Source organism: Leguminivora glycinivorella, chromosome Z, assembly GCF_023078275.1.
Source record: "Leguminivora glycinivorella isolate SPB_JAAS2020 chromosome Z, LegGlyc_1.1, whole genome shotgun sequence".
NCBI classification, from domain to species: Eukaryota; Metazoa; Arthropoda; class Insecta; order Lepidoptera; family Tortricidae; genus Leguminivora; species Leguminivora glycinivorella.
Window position 1 is genome coordinate 6,294,207 of NC_062998.1, and position 16,338 is coordinate 6,310,544.

A 16,338-nucleotide genomic window follows, 5' to 3' on the forward strand; every position below is an offset into this window, starting at 1 on the left:
TTTTTACATCATCTACGACTGTAAGCACGATCTGTCTGTGAAACTTGTTGAGTGGCTCATCGGTAATTGGTACTTCCAATATGGGGCTCTCTTCGCTGGTATGCACAGTTTCTGTGGAAGAATTGCCTAACGTCTCCGGTCTTTCTGTAGGGTTGGGTAGTATTGAGCAAAGCTCGTCGGCTACGATGGATTCGATTTCCTCATTGTGGATTTCCACTCTTGATAGGGCATCGGCGTTTGTGTTGGATTTACCTTTTTTGTATACGACTGTGTAATCATATTCACTTAGCCTCAGTCTCCATCTGGTGAGACGTGAGTTTGGTTCCTTTATATTCATGATCCACTGCAAGGGCTTGTGATCAGTTAGAATTTTGAATTTACGTCCAAAAAGGTAGGGTCGGAAGTACTTTGTGGCCCAAACTATAGCGAGTAATTCCTTTTCAATCGTACTATAGTTAAGCTCACTCTCGTTAAGGGTTCGGGAAGCATAACATACTGGTCTATCAGACCCTATTGGGCCTTGGGATAAGACAGCGCCCAAAGCGACATTAGAAGCGTCTGTTGTCAGGATAAATTCTCTGGTAAAATCGGGGTATTGTAGCACAGGATCATTTGTAAGGAGAGTTTTGCATTTTTCAAAACAGTTAACATAGTCAGAGTTAAGAGTAATCTTGTTTCCTTTCTTTAGGCAAATAGTAAGGGGCTTAGTAGTATGGGCAAAGTCAGGGATGAATTTTCGGTAATACCCAAGGAGGCCTAAAAATTGCTTAATTTCCTTTGGTGTCTTAGGTATCGGGTAGTTTTGTATCGCAGAGATTTTCTCAGGGTTCGGCTTTATGCCATCCTTGCTTATTATATGTCCAAGGTAAGGTGTTTCAAGTTTCAGGAATTCGGACTTATCCATCTGGATCTTAAAATTTGATTCTCTTAACCTCTGGAAAACCTTTTCAAGATTGGTCATATGTTCCTGTAGCGATGTACTGAAAACAATTATGTCGTCGAGATACACGAGGCAAATTTCGTTTTGGAGGCCTCTCAGCACGTTGTCCATGACCCTCTGGAGAGTGCTGGGTGAATTACGGAGGCCCATCGGCATCCTGAGATACTCAAAATGACCTTGCTCTACGTTGAAGGCTGTCTTTGGTATGTCCTGGGGGTCCATCTCAACTTGATAAAACCCGCTGGCTAGATCCAGTGTGGTAAAATAGTGACATTTTCCCAACTTATCTAGCACATCCGCGATGTTTGGAATCGGGTACTTGTCCTCAATTGTTTTATCATTTAACTTGCGGAAATCGACCACAAGGCGCCATTTTTGCTTCCCTGAAGCATCCACCTTTTTGGGTACAATCCAGATAGGGGAGCTCCAAGCAGAGTCGGAGGGTTGAATTATTCCTTGCTCGAGCATCTTAGCTATCTGATCTCGAACCTCCTGTCTGTGTATAAATGGATACCGATAACTTTTCGTATAAACTGGTACCTCGTCGGTAGTCCTAATTCGGTGTTTAATTTTATTGGTAAATGTAAGGGCTTCTCCCTCAATATAGAAAACGTCGGCATATTGGGAACAAAGTAATTTTAAATTAGTCGCCTCTTCCTCGTTTAAATGTTCCGTGCGCAGGCGCGACGCCCTCCTCTGACGCTACGTCCTCTGCGCGTGTACTAGGGCACAGTTCGGTGCGCATGCACTCGATACTATGGAGGTCAGCTTGAGCTGGCTGGTCGAGCGAGAAAATGACGTCATTCTGGGATTGGTTTTCAACCTCTATATATCCACGGCTGTTTTTAACCACTGTAAAACAGGCATGAATCATGCAATTGCTAATTATCTGGTCTCTTACTAAGACCTCACCGTCTGCGGTGTTAATCGGGGCTTTTATTATTTTCGACGTGCCTGCCGGGATTATTTCCTCGAAGTAATTATTTGCTTGGCTCGAGTGATATACTCGTATCGGATTGCTTGAAGTTCGGGTGAATAAAGTGTGTGTTTTAAAGTCAACATTAGCTTCCCAACTCGTTAATAAATTATATCCTATCAGACCATCAAAATAGTCGTGAAAACGATATATAAATAGTTTTATATCACCAGTGTCATTAAGATCCGGGAAACAGGGTATCGTTAGCGAATAATCATTTCGGCTCACGGCGTGAACGTTGGTGACCTCGAAAGGGTCGTACTTAAGGGGAAAATTTGGGAAATAGCGTTGTACTGCCTCGGGGCTAATAAAGGACTCGTTAGCGCCAGTGTCTATTAAAAGTTTGAGTGGTGGGTCGCTGATCTGAATATAAGGCAGTTTCCTTTGAGACTGTAGATTTATCTCTATTTTGGCTCTCGTGAGCTGCTGTCCTTTTGAAAATTTGGCTGTTCACTAGTGCTGGCGGCAGGTAAAGTCTCGTTGCTGTACTGATAATCATAATACTCTGCTTCGACGTTGGGACCAACGGCGGGATCAGATTCCGTATAATCATCATATGTCACTGTGGTATCGTAATTATATTCCGGTTGCATGTAATAGTTATCATAGTATGAACCGCCGGTATTGTATGAACATTCGTTCATGTGAATTTCGCGTGGTTTAAAAGAGGGCTGATTTGACATGGGCAATACCTTTGGAGAATAAGCCTGAACTCCACTCATAGGCTTAGGATTCGATCCGTACTGGGGGTTATTCCTAGGGGGTTATCTTACGTTACTTTGAGGGTTGTAATTAGGGGGACGGGCGCCGAACATCTGTTACGTCCTAGTGGGCATACGGTTTTGAGGGTACGCTTGCGTTGGGTTAAATTTAGGTGGTTGCGTAGCTTGTTGCGTCGGGCGCTGACCAAAAGGCAGTGACCAATTCGGTATCTGGGGCGAATGGAATGGACGTGGTGGCGTAAACCCTGCGGCTGGCGGGGGCAAAGCTACCCTATTAGGTTGATGCGCTTTAGCAGTATCTCCTCGCTGTTGCACTTACATTACATTGAGTTCTTCCTGCACGAATTCTAGGGCCTTCTCAATCGTTTCTGGTCGCATGCACCTAATGCGTGATCCCAAGGGTTCCTTCAGGCCGCGTACAAAAGCTTGCATAGCTATCTTTTTATAAAGAGTCCGTTTAGCTTCTATAGTAGTGCCTAAAGTTTCGTGTAACGTAACATACGTCATCATTGTGCTCAAAAGTGTCTGGCAATGGTCGTAAAACTCTTGGGGTGTCCTGTTACCCTGGCTGGCTATTGAGAGGTCGTTGTATAACGCTGTCTCGTCACGTTGGTCAGAGAAATTGTTAACAAGGGCTGTCCTAATACCTAACCAGTTATCAGGAATGCCATTACTATTAATAATGCTTGCAGCAGTACCAGTTATTTTATTTAGTATTCCGTTAACAACGCATAGATTGAGCAATTCTCTTCCGGCTTCATTACGTACATAAGCGTCGACTACTTGATCACATATTTTAATGAATCGCGTAAGGATATTAGGATTGCCGTCAAATTCTGGGACTAGACGCAAGGTCTTGTAAACATCCTCTGGGGTCGCGGACATTATTGTATCGGACTCAAATAAGGTTACTGAACTATCTAAGGGACTTCCTAACTCTAAGTTGTCTAAATTCCTACGTAAATCTAGTGTTGCCCGTCGAACCTGACCCGGTGCAGGTTCCCGAGATCCCGATTTTTTGGGATGAAAAATTATGGAAAATAAGGATATACAGTATAGGGAAGCAAGCACACAAGAACAATTCAGGGGTACTCACATATGCTTCATTCTTGGTCCTTCACGGGAATCGATAGCTGGATTCGCCTCCGGTTTGCAGCTCGTAGATTCTGGATACTCGGCAGCGGTGCTTGATAGCCAACCCGGGTGGCTCGCGAACGCGCGGTCTCGATTTTTAGAGAACCCGAAATATTCACGAATTCGACCCGCGAGTATCCTACCGACTGCGCCAATTACGATAGCTACAATCGGAGGTCCGAAAAAAAACCAAAAACTTTTATTACTAATTTAATTAAAATCAAAGATACAAAAATTATAGCCTAAGTGCGATGACAATTGTTCGAAGTCTGAATCAAGAGTGCGTGCTAATAGAATTGCATTAGTTAGGTAAAGTCGTGTTATGCTGATCTTGCGCCTCGTGCGGCAGGTCGGTGAACGTGCGCAGCTGACTCGGTGGTTGTCCTTATGGTGCAATATGTAATTCGCCTCATCACCGCCAACCAGAAATACTCAATCGGCATATCTCTGACAACCCTCACGTAGCATCCAAAACCCTAAACGAATAGAATTGCTGCACAAATCAACTGTCTGTATTTTGATTTATGCATTCTTGTCTAGATATCCTCAAATGTCCGAGTGCGTCCTTTAACACTTTCACCACCAAGAACCCGTCTGTGAACTCGTGAACTTTGCTTAGATGCCGGCCCGCTAGGCGGGTTGTCGCCACCGGTGGTTATAAATAACGTCCGGTTTCTGACGTAGTCCGCCATTTTTATCTGGTGGTGAATGTGTTAATGTGTTGTTTCTGGTGCTTATTTATAACCATATTTTCTCTACAGACGGACGGTCGCCTACAATTCATGTCTCCCGAGCCACTGGGCGCTACGCTGAACATCTTAGTGCCGAATGAATGCAAGGCCGTGCAACTTATACACGAGCATATACTGAAGACAACATACCCTGTGCTAGTTGATCACCTGCAGCGATCTACTGAGAAAACGCTGCGACATATGGTAAGAGACATTGTGGAAAAAGACGATATAGGTTAGTGTAAAGACCCCTGTACAAGTGTACACATGGGCCAACGGTTGGGCCAACCCTTGGAGCAGCCCCTTGGCCAAGCTTGTAGAGGGCTACTTGGCCGTATGTTGGCAGTGGGCGCCAGTGCTGGCCGGCTAACCGACTGGTGTCGGTTTTTTGTCCAAACATCAAAGGATCTTGGCGCACATGGCCAACTGCGTTCACACGTTGGCGCCTCATTCAGTTTGTCGTAAACCGTCAGAGAGGACAGTAGTGAAAGATTTACGAAAATAATAAGTTTATCTATGCCAATAATAGTGTTGATTTTAGTTTAATGTATTGCCTAAAAAAGATAAATGTGCTTATCATAATATTAAAAAAATGTTAATATTTCAGATAATTTAATTCTATTACTAGGTTTATTAATTAAATTTTGCTGACAACGTAAATGACCTAGAATTACCTAGCCTTTTCCATTCTACGTCCATCTTTTGTGAAGAGCCAATGCCAAGTGATTGGTTCACCAATGTGTAAACAGCGACTCTTATCTTGGCCAAGGGGCTGCTCAAGGGTTGGCCCCATGTGTACAGCGGCCTTAAGGCCCTCGTGCACTCATATTGGGCGCGCAGTGGGGCGGGGAGTGCGGCGTGCATGTCAAACAATTGAAGCTCATACAAGTGTTCTGAGTCTACGCTGCCCGCCCCGATACACACCGAGCCGATCGAGCGTCCTCTCAGGCCTTATTTAAGATGATAGAAGCTTCATATGGCATCTCGGTCTGTCGTCGGTAACACTGGAAGCTACCTTGAACATTTTGCTACCATTAGACATAATATTGAATAAAAAAGTGTAGGTTAACATTTTGTCTTAAAATCCTGGTCACGGCACCATTTCAACCTTACTAATTAAACCTTGTATTGTAACCTTAGTGCGATCCGATATCGGATGTCGAAAGGATTTCAATAGAAAAAATCCAAGATGGCGCCTGTAATGTATGGGATATCGGTCCGACATCCGATATCGGATCGGATAATGTGAAAACGCACTTACTTATTATTAAAATTTGTCGAATTCTGATTTAGTGAGGGTTGTGACAGTGTGCAAAATTGGGACTTCAACCTAGACAATTTTTCTCAGTAGCTTTCAGACAGAGACGATCAATGGCTGTATGGATGGATACGGTACGCCTTCTAGTTTCCATATTAATGGCATCAAAAGGGCCAGAATTTAACAGCCATCATTGTTTAAATGAGTGAAGACAGTGATGGTTATTATGTCAATAAATATGGCTTACCAAGGTGTAACTTATTTTTTTGTCGCAGGTAAACTACTGGGAGAAAGCCCTGACAAAGGCCGAAGGCCGGCTGGCGTACGAAACGGTATTTGCCGACGATTCCGAATACGTCCTGGCTAAGATTCTGCTCTCAGTTCCCAACGCGAGGGTCGCATACGCAGAAAAAGTTATTGAGTGAGTACATGATAACAATGTGTCGAACACTAATATTTTGAAAAAGTCTAATTTGTATTCTAATGCTAATAATGAAGTACAGGTCAATTCAAGAGCTGGCATGAATGAATGCATGAGAGTATCTAGGCAGCAGTGGCGACGCGTGAAAATTTTTGTTGGTAAAGCCGGAGGGGTTTTTGGGATATATTTTGTATGGACTTCTACAGATACTGCTGAATTTTAGGGAACCCGTTGGGAATCGAGTTGTATCGACGCTACGCTACTGCTAGGCAGACAAGTATGGTCTGGACATCTAGCCGTCCCTATCGCGCTTACAGATAGTGCGATAGGGACGGCCTGATGTTTTATCATTTATCGCGCGACCGTGCTTGCCTGCCAGGTATGTGTATGACAGATTAACCAATAAAATTATGTTTCTTGACAGGTTACATCACAGGTGTCACTCAAAAAATAAAAGTTTTGTTCAGTTCATTCTATCCGTGTCAGTTTTGGTGAAACGACCTGTATTTAAAGACCTGTTCTGATCACGCGTCGACGCGTCGTCTTTTTCCATACAGTTGGCCCGACGCGACGCTCGCGAGACGCTAGATGTGGGGGACCCTAAGTTAGGCCGATAGTCCACTATCATGTTTATCATAGAAATATGATCATAGAACTGTATGCCTCCCTTTTTCTCCAACGTGAAGAAAAAGAACGGAATGTTGCCTATGATCATATTTCTATGATAAACATTATGATAGTGAAATTTAATTAGAAGAATGGTGAATAGGTGAATAGGTGAGGTGGTGGTTAGGTGAATTTAATTAGAGGCCGTGAGTTCAAGTCTCACCCAAGGCAGACATTTTCCACTTTTAAATTTTTCTAAGCCTAGTGGCATCGATTGCAGACGTTTCTGCTAATCAGAAGTTAAAATTTAGCATGGTTAGCGCATCGTAACTGGTGAATTTCCAATATGACTTGGAACTCCGGTTGCCGTTTAAGAAGTTTAACACTCTTACGGTAGATGTCGCTACGGGTCCCATTGACTTTAGTAGTGGAAAATTTCGCTGGCTTGGTTGAAGTCTTGGTGGCTCAGTTGGCAGAGCGCTGGAATATTTATCCAGAGGCCGTGAGTTCAAGTATCACCCAAGGCAGACATTTTCCACTTTTAAATTTTTCTAAGCCTAGTGGCATCGATTGCAGACGTTTCTGCTAATCAGAAGTTAAAATTATGATAGTGGACTATCGGGCTTAGTCTTGGTTGTCACCAGACGGTTTGCTTTAGTGTTGCTGTTTTAATTTTTAAGATTTATCTAATTTCTTGTTATTTTCCAGCTTGTTCATAAATATCTTCGCTGAGTGCGAGCACAACGGGCTGAGCAGCTCGCTCTGCATATCTATATGCAAGTACATCGGCGTCGCGGACCAACAGAAGTTGGCCAGTTTGCTGTCCCACATCTGCACAAGTAAGTGACGTTCTTCTGGTATCCCGGCTTTTACCACTGCTCATAGGAGCCTAAATGTAAGGGCTGAGTGCTCGCTCATATAGAGAAGTTGACTGTACAGTCAACCAATTTGAATCCTAGGCCACTGTAGAACCTTTGCACAGTAAACGGCAATGTGACTTCTTATGGCAAATAGAACATGGTTTAAATAAGACAGGGTTCTAGAGTGGCCTAGGATTCAAATTGGTTGACCGTACATAGTTAAAATAAAATATACCATGCACGAAATAAAGCATCAGATAATTATAAGAAAAACATAGACAGAAGTTATTTTTAAATCCAATTCCTATTATTTGTGCCGTTTGTATATCCGAGGTCTTTATAGAGAGAGTACGTCGTAGACGTCGCATCGGACCGATAGATGGCGCCATCGTTCGTTGTAAGTCGCTCCGGCGTCTCACCGCCGCGATGTTGGTAGTCCCGTTTTTCCCCACCTGCAACACAAGGCCCCCCGCGCCCCGACTCGCCACCAGCCACCCTCATTGTTTCGTCGAACGCCGAAGTGACCGGTTGTCGCGTATTCCGTTCGAACATTTTTACAGCATGGTGTCTCGAAATTAATCTTTTAGTTTCTATTTCCTTGTTATTTCTGGTCAAACCAGAGTTATTCGTGTTTTTATTTAAAAAGTGGCTTATAACGTTTCGGAATTATGAAATTTTTCAATTTCATCCGTCAATTCTTTCTTCCCTTTTAATTTGCGCTCGTTCGTCTTGAATAATGAGATATATTATGCCTCGCTAGCGATCATTATTCGTCTTTCGGGGTTCTCACTATAGAAATGAACGAGCGGTGCTTTATGATTCTACCCACTTTTTTGTAAGAAAGTTCCATGCTGCAAAAATCGTTACCGTTAATCAGTTTTCTTTTTAAACTATTCGCATTTCCGAGACTAAAGTAGGAAGTGTTATCCGCGTATTAAAAGTTTCGCGCGAGAATATAAGCGGTAACGTAGGTAAGTTGCTCCGCCGGGGACCACGTGCTCCGGGGACCACGTGCTTCGCGACCGCGTGCTGCGCGACCTGCGGGCTGCGGCGGCGGCGGCGGCGGGCGCGGTGGAGGAATACCGCGCTTCAAGGAGGTTTGAATTTCTCCGACGAATGGGTGAGCAGATTCATATTATTTTAGAAAGAATATGTTCGGTTTCCGATTCGGTGCGGAGGCCCCAAGCCACGTGTCGGCGCCGAAACTTACTGTAGCGCTGCGATAGCGCCGCTGACCGCGGCAGTGTTGTCCGCCGCGTCGGCGCCGCCGAGGTTGCGTAGAAGTTGCCTCCTCGTTAACGATGGCCATCTCTGCGGTGCCGCCGAACAACGTTGTGGCCGCCGCATGGCGTCGCGTGCGACGCTGTAAGTATGTCTGCTGCTGCCCCGACGCGAGCGCCGTGCCGTTAGTGATCAGTCGTCAATACGCAGGCTACCAGCGCGGCCACCTTCTGCCCCCGCCACAACGCCGCGAGCCTGCTGAAGCTGTCCACCAATATCGCTGGCCGCCACGCTTATGCTGGCGCCTCGATGGTGATGCAGAGCGTTCGTCTGCCGTGACAACGCCGCGATCCTGCTGAAGCTGTCCACCAGTATCGCTGGCCGCCACGCTTATGCTGGCGCCTCGATGGTGATGCAGAGCGTTCGTCTGCCGTGACAACGCCGCGATCCTGCTGAAGCTGTCCACCAGTATCGCTGGCCGCCACGCTTATGCTGGCGCCTCGATGGTGACGATGCAGAGCGTTCGTCTGCCGTGACAACGCCGCAATCCTGCTGAAGCTGTCCACCAGTATCGCTGGCCGCCACGCTTATGCTGGCGCCTCGATGGTGATGCAGAGCGTGCGTCTGCCTTGACAACGCCGCGAGCCTGCTGAAGCTGTCCACCAATATCGCTGGCCGCCACGCTTATGCTGGCGCCTCGATGGTGATGCAGAGCGTTCGTCTGCCGTGACAACGCCGCGATCCTGCTGACTGTCCACCTGCTGTAGCTGTCCACCAGTATCGCTGGCCGCCACGCTTATGCTGGCGCCTCGATGGCGATGCAGCGAGCTCATCTGCCGTGACAACGCCGCGATCCTGCTGAAGCTGTCCACCAGTATCGCTGGCCGCCACGCTTATGCTGGCGCCTCGATGGTGATGTAGAGCGTTCATATGCCGTGACAACGACGCGAGACGCGACCCTGCCGAAGCTGTCCACCAGTATTGCTGGCCGCCACGCTTATGCTGGCGCCTCAGTGGTGATGCGGAGCGTAATACTGTTAACCGCTGCACAGGCGTCGCAATCCTTCTGCTGCGTCTGCCGTGACAACGCCGCAAGCTACTTGAAGTTTTCCACCGGTGTCGTCGGCCGACACGCTCATGCTGGCGCCTTGATGTCGCCTCGATCGCACGAGGTAAGATTGCAGACGCGGCGACCTTCATCGCGCCACCGAGTGCAATACTGCGGCTGCCGCGAAGGCGTCGCTAATTTTCCTGCCGCGTTTGCCGTGACGACGCCGCGAACTCTGTTGATGCTGTTCACCGATGTAGCTGACTGCCACGCTGGCGCCGGTGCCTCCCGCGCTGACGGCGGCGACCTCGAGAGGGCCACCGAGCACGATACTGCGCGACGCGACAGGGCATCGAGACGCCTTTCGAGCTGACGACGGCCGTCTCAATCTCACCGCCGAACATAACAGCGTCTGCTGCAGTGACAAGCTGGTAAGATTGCTGATGTGGGCCCTTGGTGCTGCTAGCCGCCACGCTGATAACGCCCGTCGCGCCTAAGATGTCACGCTCACCGCGAACACTGTCTTCCCCTACAATGGTGCCACGACCACGACTATCCAGGCTCCGTCTGCTACAGTATCGTTGCAGACTCTGTTGCTGACCAGGCTGATATTACCCTCCAATGTGACGCCGGGCGCCGCTATCAGCTGACATCCCGTACACTATGGTATCCACTCTTCTCTTTCCAGTTCCCGTGAAGTACGACTGTATTTACACTCTATTTTGACCAAGGACTCCTCCGTCGCCGAAGTGAGAACAGATAAATTCTTAAGATGCTACGTCCTAACGTGGTTTGGAGACCCATAGTTGAACGAGGTAAGACGTCAATAACCGGACGAGGAGCCGCACTGCTGCGAGGGTGTCCTGACGATGTTCGCGAGCTATCTAATCGGAGAGGCGCCTCGCGAGAAGACCCTGTGATTCCTGTACATCGCTCATTGTGTAGGTCAAAGACATCGTAAAGGTTTGCGGAATTAAAAAAAAAAAAAATCCCTTTCAGAATGTCCAGATCTGAATTCGAGCCAGCGTCCTGCATCCTGAGCGTGCGTCTGTTTACCGGGCGGACACCAAAACCGATCGGCAATCTGGCCGCGGGGGTTCCAAGTACACGACGATTTCCCGGAGGCTTGTGGCGCCCCCTGTCCATTCGAGAGATTAACTTATTCGCCGAGCCTCTAATAAACAAATTGGGAAAAATAAACCTGCTTCGCCTTAGTGAACTTCAGATTCCAGCTCAAAGCGAAAGGGGCCAGGAACTCAGGAGTACTTCAGTAGTTATCATCTGGCTCGACTATACTCAATTAATATAGTGCTTGATTCGATCGTAGAACCTGATTTCATAAATTTCACAACTTTCGTGGTCTACAGAGGAAGGTTGCACCGCTGCAGTTTCCAGCATTACCTCGTACAGCTGCCGATAGCTGTAGGCCAATCGCCCCTGTTTTGCTTGCATCTGCAGCCCGATAAGAACTTCAATAATCGGAACATTGTACGAAGTAAAGCTCTTCCTATGGAGAATAATCTTCAACAGGCGGTGGCGCTGGCGACTGAAGTGACATGCAGCCGGCTTAAGGTTCGCATAGCACTATATGCTATGCACAGTTCAGTTGTATGTTATGTTATGCTGTACGATGGCAGGACTACATCTCTTCTGTTACGAGTAACTACGACAGTAACTGCTGACTCCAACAGACTGTCGTACGAGGTCAGTATGCACCCCCTGGGAGCCAAGTAAGTGACCTTCGGTGACCTCGCCCTCTTCTGCTTCGCCCGTCATCGTACCTCTTCGTCTGCGAGAGCCCTGCATTACGCCGTACAACGGTACGTATTAAGCCTCCGCCACACATAAAGCGCATTCCGCTTCGCTATCAGCGCGCTGAATGCGCGTGCATTCCGCTCGCGTCCCGCGCGCGTTGCGCTCGCTATCAGCGCTCGTTCGTTCCCGCTAGCGCCCACTGGGCGCAACGCCAGCGTTAGTGCGGTGCACCGCCATTATTGCGCTCCGCCTACGCTCTTAAAGCGCGCATGTGTGGCGGTGTTAAATTCACCCCTTGACCTGCTACCACGACGTGTTCAGCAACCACCAGCGATGCGACACTGACGTCTCCACCTCTCAGTCTACTCTGTCGACCTTCATTGCACGAAGTAGAAATCCGTCGCATCGGGTTTTGGATTAGGTAATGGATTACCCTAAGAGTCAATGACTGACTTAAAGAAATCGACTGATACCTCCGTCCAGTGTAGTAGCAATCGACAGCGCTCGTACTTTTCATCTTCTAGGCTAGTCTTACCGAGCGATCGGTATCCTCAAATGCCCTCACTAAAAAGAGTTCAGAGTTCAGGAGTCTCGCTTGCAACCGCGCTCGCTTGACGCGAAATAGTCTGATCGAAAATACCAGTATTGTAACAAATAGCCCTTGGGCACGTGAGTGATGACCTTTTTCTGTGTTTGATATGGACGTAAGACGTTGGACTTTAAATAGTCATATCAAAGCTAATATTGATTTAGATAATTTTTACGAAGGGTTGACAAAAGCAGTATCAATTACGTTACCCTGCTACAGTACAGATAGTTACACTACTTTTACAGTTAATTTCCACACTTTGTGTCTGAAACTGGGTTTATAACCTGATAAAATAACGCGTCTGTTAATAATAATAGTGTATCTAAGGTTTTTTGTATCTTGTTCAAGTCAGCCTCGCCTACATCTTTTTTTTTTTGGTTTTGATCTGCGATGTATAATAATGTCATTTCTCTAACTATTCGCTGACTAAAGCTAAACGTCATCACGAAAATCTCTTTATGCGTTTCTGGCACCGAGATATTCGCGGATCGAAGGCTATTTCGACTGATACATCTGTCAAATCGGTTCAACTGATTCACTTATTCTTCTATGCTATGCCATGCCAATAGGGCTACCAAAGGCTTGCGCGCCAGCTGACTCGCCACCAGGAGATAATAAACAGGTCTCTATAAAGACCTCGGATATACAAACGGCACAAATAATATAAAAATTTTACCTTCCAATAAAATTTGTATTATTTTGCCTGGTATATCCGAGGTCTGAGTGATGCCTTCCTGGTAGGCTTAATATACCGTCGGCACTTCTCCTCAACAATGAGGGTGGCTGGTGGCGAGTCGGGGCGCGGGGGGCCTTGTGTTGCAGGTGGGGAAAAACGGGACTACCAACATCGCGGCGGTGAGACGCCGGAGCGACTTACAACGAACGATGGCGCCATCTATCGGTCCGATGCGACGTCTACGACGTACTCTCTCTATAAAGACCTCGGATATACCAGGCAAAATAATACAAATTTTATTGGAAGGTAAAATTTTTATATTTAATAAGTCAGGTAGAAATATACATATAAAGTAACTGAGTTAACCGTGAAGTCACTCAATTCGATTTCACATAAATTCCATATTAGCAAGTCAAATTCGTTTTGTCAGTTCATAAAAAGAAGCGGATTTGACTAGAAGGCAGGTAGCCTATTGGGCGTTGTGCCGGGCCGGGCGTGTGGCGTGAATGTCAAACAATTGGAGCTCATAAGAGTGGCTTGAGGCGACGCTCCATAGGACCAAAGAGGATCGAGTATTACAAAGAGTTACTGTCGAAGTAAAATGTGTAATCACAGTGCATAGTCTGCCATCTCTTGACACAGGCTTAAAACTTTTGAACCTCAGTTTTGACAATTTGGCCCATATTCTTAGCTTTGTATGTTTTAAAATGTCAAATATTAATATTAGCGCCATCTAGCTGAGCGTACCCCAAAGGTGTTATGCCATCTAGGCCACCGTACCTTTTTCTGTACGTAACTGAGGTACGTTTTTTCTTAGACTTTATCTGTCTATATGGAGTTATACATGTCTTTGAAAGGACGCACGCTCGTCCACCCCGCTGCACACTCCAAGCGTCCACTCAGACCTTACACTAAGGTTCGCCTGGTCAAATCATCGACTAATAAACTCTTGAGCGAAAGAATGTATAAAGTATAAATTCATATCAGTTACAGACGCCAAGCGCTCAGCGAATGCATCCCCGACCGAAACCGAACTACCCACACCGACATCCACGGCGCCCGAAGGAGCCGCCAACGGGTCTCTAGCGCTCCGCAACGCTCTCCGTAGCGTGTTCAGGACAGAGGCCGAAGCCCCCGCGAGGACTGGCACGCAGGACGCACCGGCCGGATCGTAAGTGGCCACTACATACCGACATATTGGTGAATGAAACACGTCATTTACTGAATCCGACTTATTGAACGAGCGGTGTTAATTGACCTCTAAATTGTATACGTCAAAGTGATGAAGAGTCATATAATAATCGAAAACTAATGATAATGATAACAATAACTTTTTTTTGTTCTAGGTCCCAAGCGACGAGATCTGCGGAAGCAGAAGGTATGTATATCTCATTGAATAGTCATTAAAATCTGCTGTCTAGTCTAAAACGACCAATACCTTTGTATTCTGTACATTATCTTTATAAATATTGTTTATATTATTGACTAAAGTGTCTCAACCCTTCAGAGAGCTGGGTAGACAGCGAAACGGACAAGACAGTGCTCGTGGAACAAGCCGCGGCCCTCGACAAGACGGTGCTGCTGACCGACGTCGCTAGCGACAACGCGGCACTTCTCACCGCTATATGCAAGCACATAGTCCTACATTGGTATGTTATTCCTACGTATAGTACTAGCACAGCATTAACTCTTCTAATTATGCCGCAAGGCATGTATGTGTGTGCACCGTGTACATACGCAACACGTGTAAGCGGATGATTCATTCGCATTCATTCTCATCCGCTTTAATGTGTTACGTACGAACACGGCGAACGTTTGATCGAAGAGTTACTACAAATCTTAAATTGTGGGAACAGAGCGCCTAAGGTGCTCAAATAATATCAACGCTTTGGCGATTGAGGCGTGTTCAAATATTTGTGACCACCTTCATCTGATAGTAACTATACGTACTTTTAAGTAAAGTCGCATATCTAGTGAAGCCAGGGATAGACTAGATTACACGTATCGGTGCAATGGGTAGAAGCGAAAACCTATATAAATGTTTTCTATCTACACTTCAAAATTATGCTCTTAGACTTGATATTATAAAATTAAGTAGTCACAACCTCTAGTTTTAAATATACTGCTACGTTACCCTGAACTATTTGTTCGATTTAACGCAAACGCAAAAGGAAAATGGATATAAATCCGGCCGACGCCGCGCAAGAGGCAGCCATGTTACAAGCCGGGTTCGACCCGTGCGATGTACACCGCCAACTCAATAGGCGGCGGTCCTCGATGAAGTGAGTATCTTAGACGTTTCTGCACCCCTGGTAGATTACTTGCTACTTGGTTAGCCTGTTGGTTAACATTGCTGTCCAGTGCCATATCAAATGAACTAATTACAATGTTTTTCCTAAGCTTTTTTATTTATTTTTATTATAAATGGGCTTACTCTTGGCCACAGACTAGCCAAAGGCCTACGTGGCCTACGATGGAGTGAGCTCGTCCAGAGGATGCCTGTTCATACTAGATTTGAAGGTTGCCGGGTTATACAATAAGCTCGGAAATATAGCCGCCGGCAAGGAATTCCACTCCTTCCGCTTGAATGGGGGATGTCTGAAAATTTTAAAATCGCCTGATATTTTTTCTGGTGATAGGAATAAGCATTTCTATTTACAGAAAAAAGTTACAGATTTTTTGGTGGCACCATACATTTTATAAAAATAAAAACGTGTTGCTCGACTGCGCGTACGACTAGGGTTGCCAACCGTACTATATAATATAGTACTGTACTATATTTTGGCCCAGCGTACTATATTCTATATGAAGCATATATAGTACGCAAAAGTACTATATTTTTGGGGTCCATGCCAGTGGCGAATTTACACTAGGGCCAAACCGCCAGGAGCGGCGTTTTGATAATGAAAAAAATTTTGCGCTCGCTCCGCTCGCGCTTTTATTCATATTTAACCTTCACTGTACATTTTATTACTTCGTTCTGACCTGCAAATATTGCAGTTACGTATAAAGCCAAAGCCACCGTTGTTTGCAAACATTTGTATTTTTTGGGTGCGCCAAAGTTCATATAAAATTTTTATATAGATTATTGGTAGTCCGAAAATGTTTCTCATACAATTTTACATTATAACGATCATTATTTATAACAATTTTATGTTAATAACTATCGTAACTTCGAATGACTTATGTTCATAATGTCATTCATCATAAATATGTTTTATACTAATGTTTATGTTTATATACTTATTGATCATAACGATTGCGAGTAATATAATTTATCGTTATATTATTGTTAACAGAACAGCCATCACATGAGACAGTCCAGTTAGGTGCGACGACGAGCGTAGCGAGGAGGAGCGTGTTAGGTTGACCGTGAGCGAACCAGAAACGAATTTTTAATG

At 45.8% G+C, this 16,338-nt stretch overlaps 1 protein-coding gene across 1 annotated transcript in view; it reads left to right on the forward strand.

Moving 5' to 3' along the window:
• LOC125241590 (protein purity of essence) overlaps nt 1-16,338 on the forward strand; it is a 148,582-nt gene that overhangs the window by 31,110 nt on the left and 101,134 nt on the right. Inside the window, 6 exon segments of the mRNA XM_048150140.1 lie at nt 4,534-4,707; nt 6,037-6,182; nt 7,497-7,627; nt 13,925-14,108; nt 14,284-14,315; nt 14,445-14,586. Of these exon segments, the coding sequence (XP_048006097.1) occupies nt 4,534-4,707; nt 6,037-6,182; nt 7,497-7,627; nt 13,925-14,108; nt 14,284-14,315; nt 14,445-14,586 (809 nt within the window).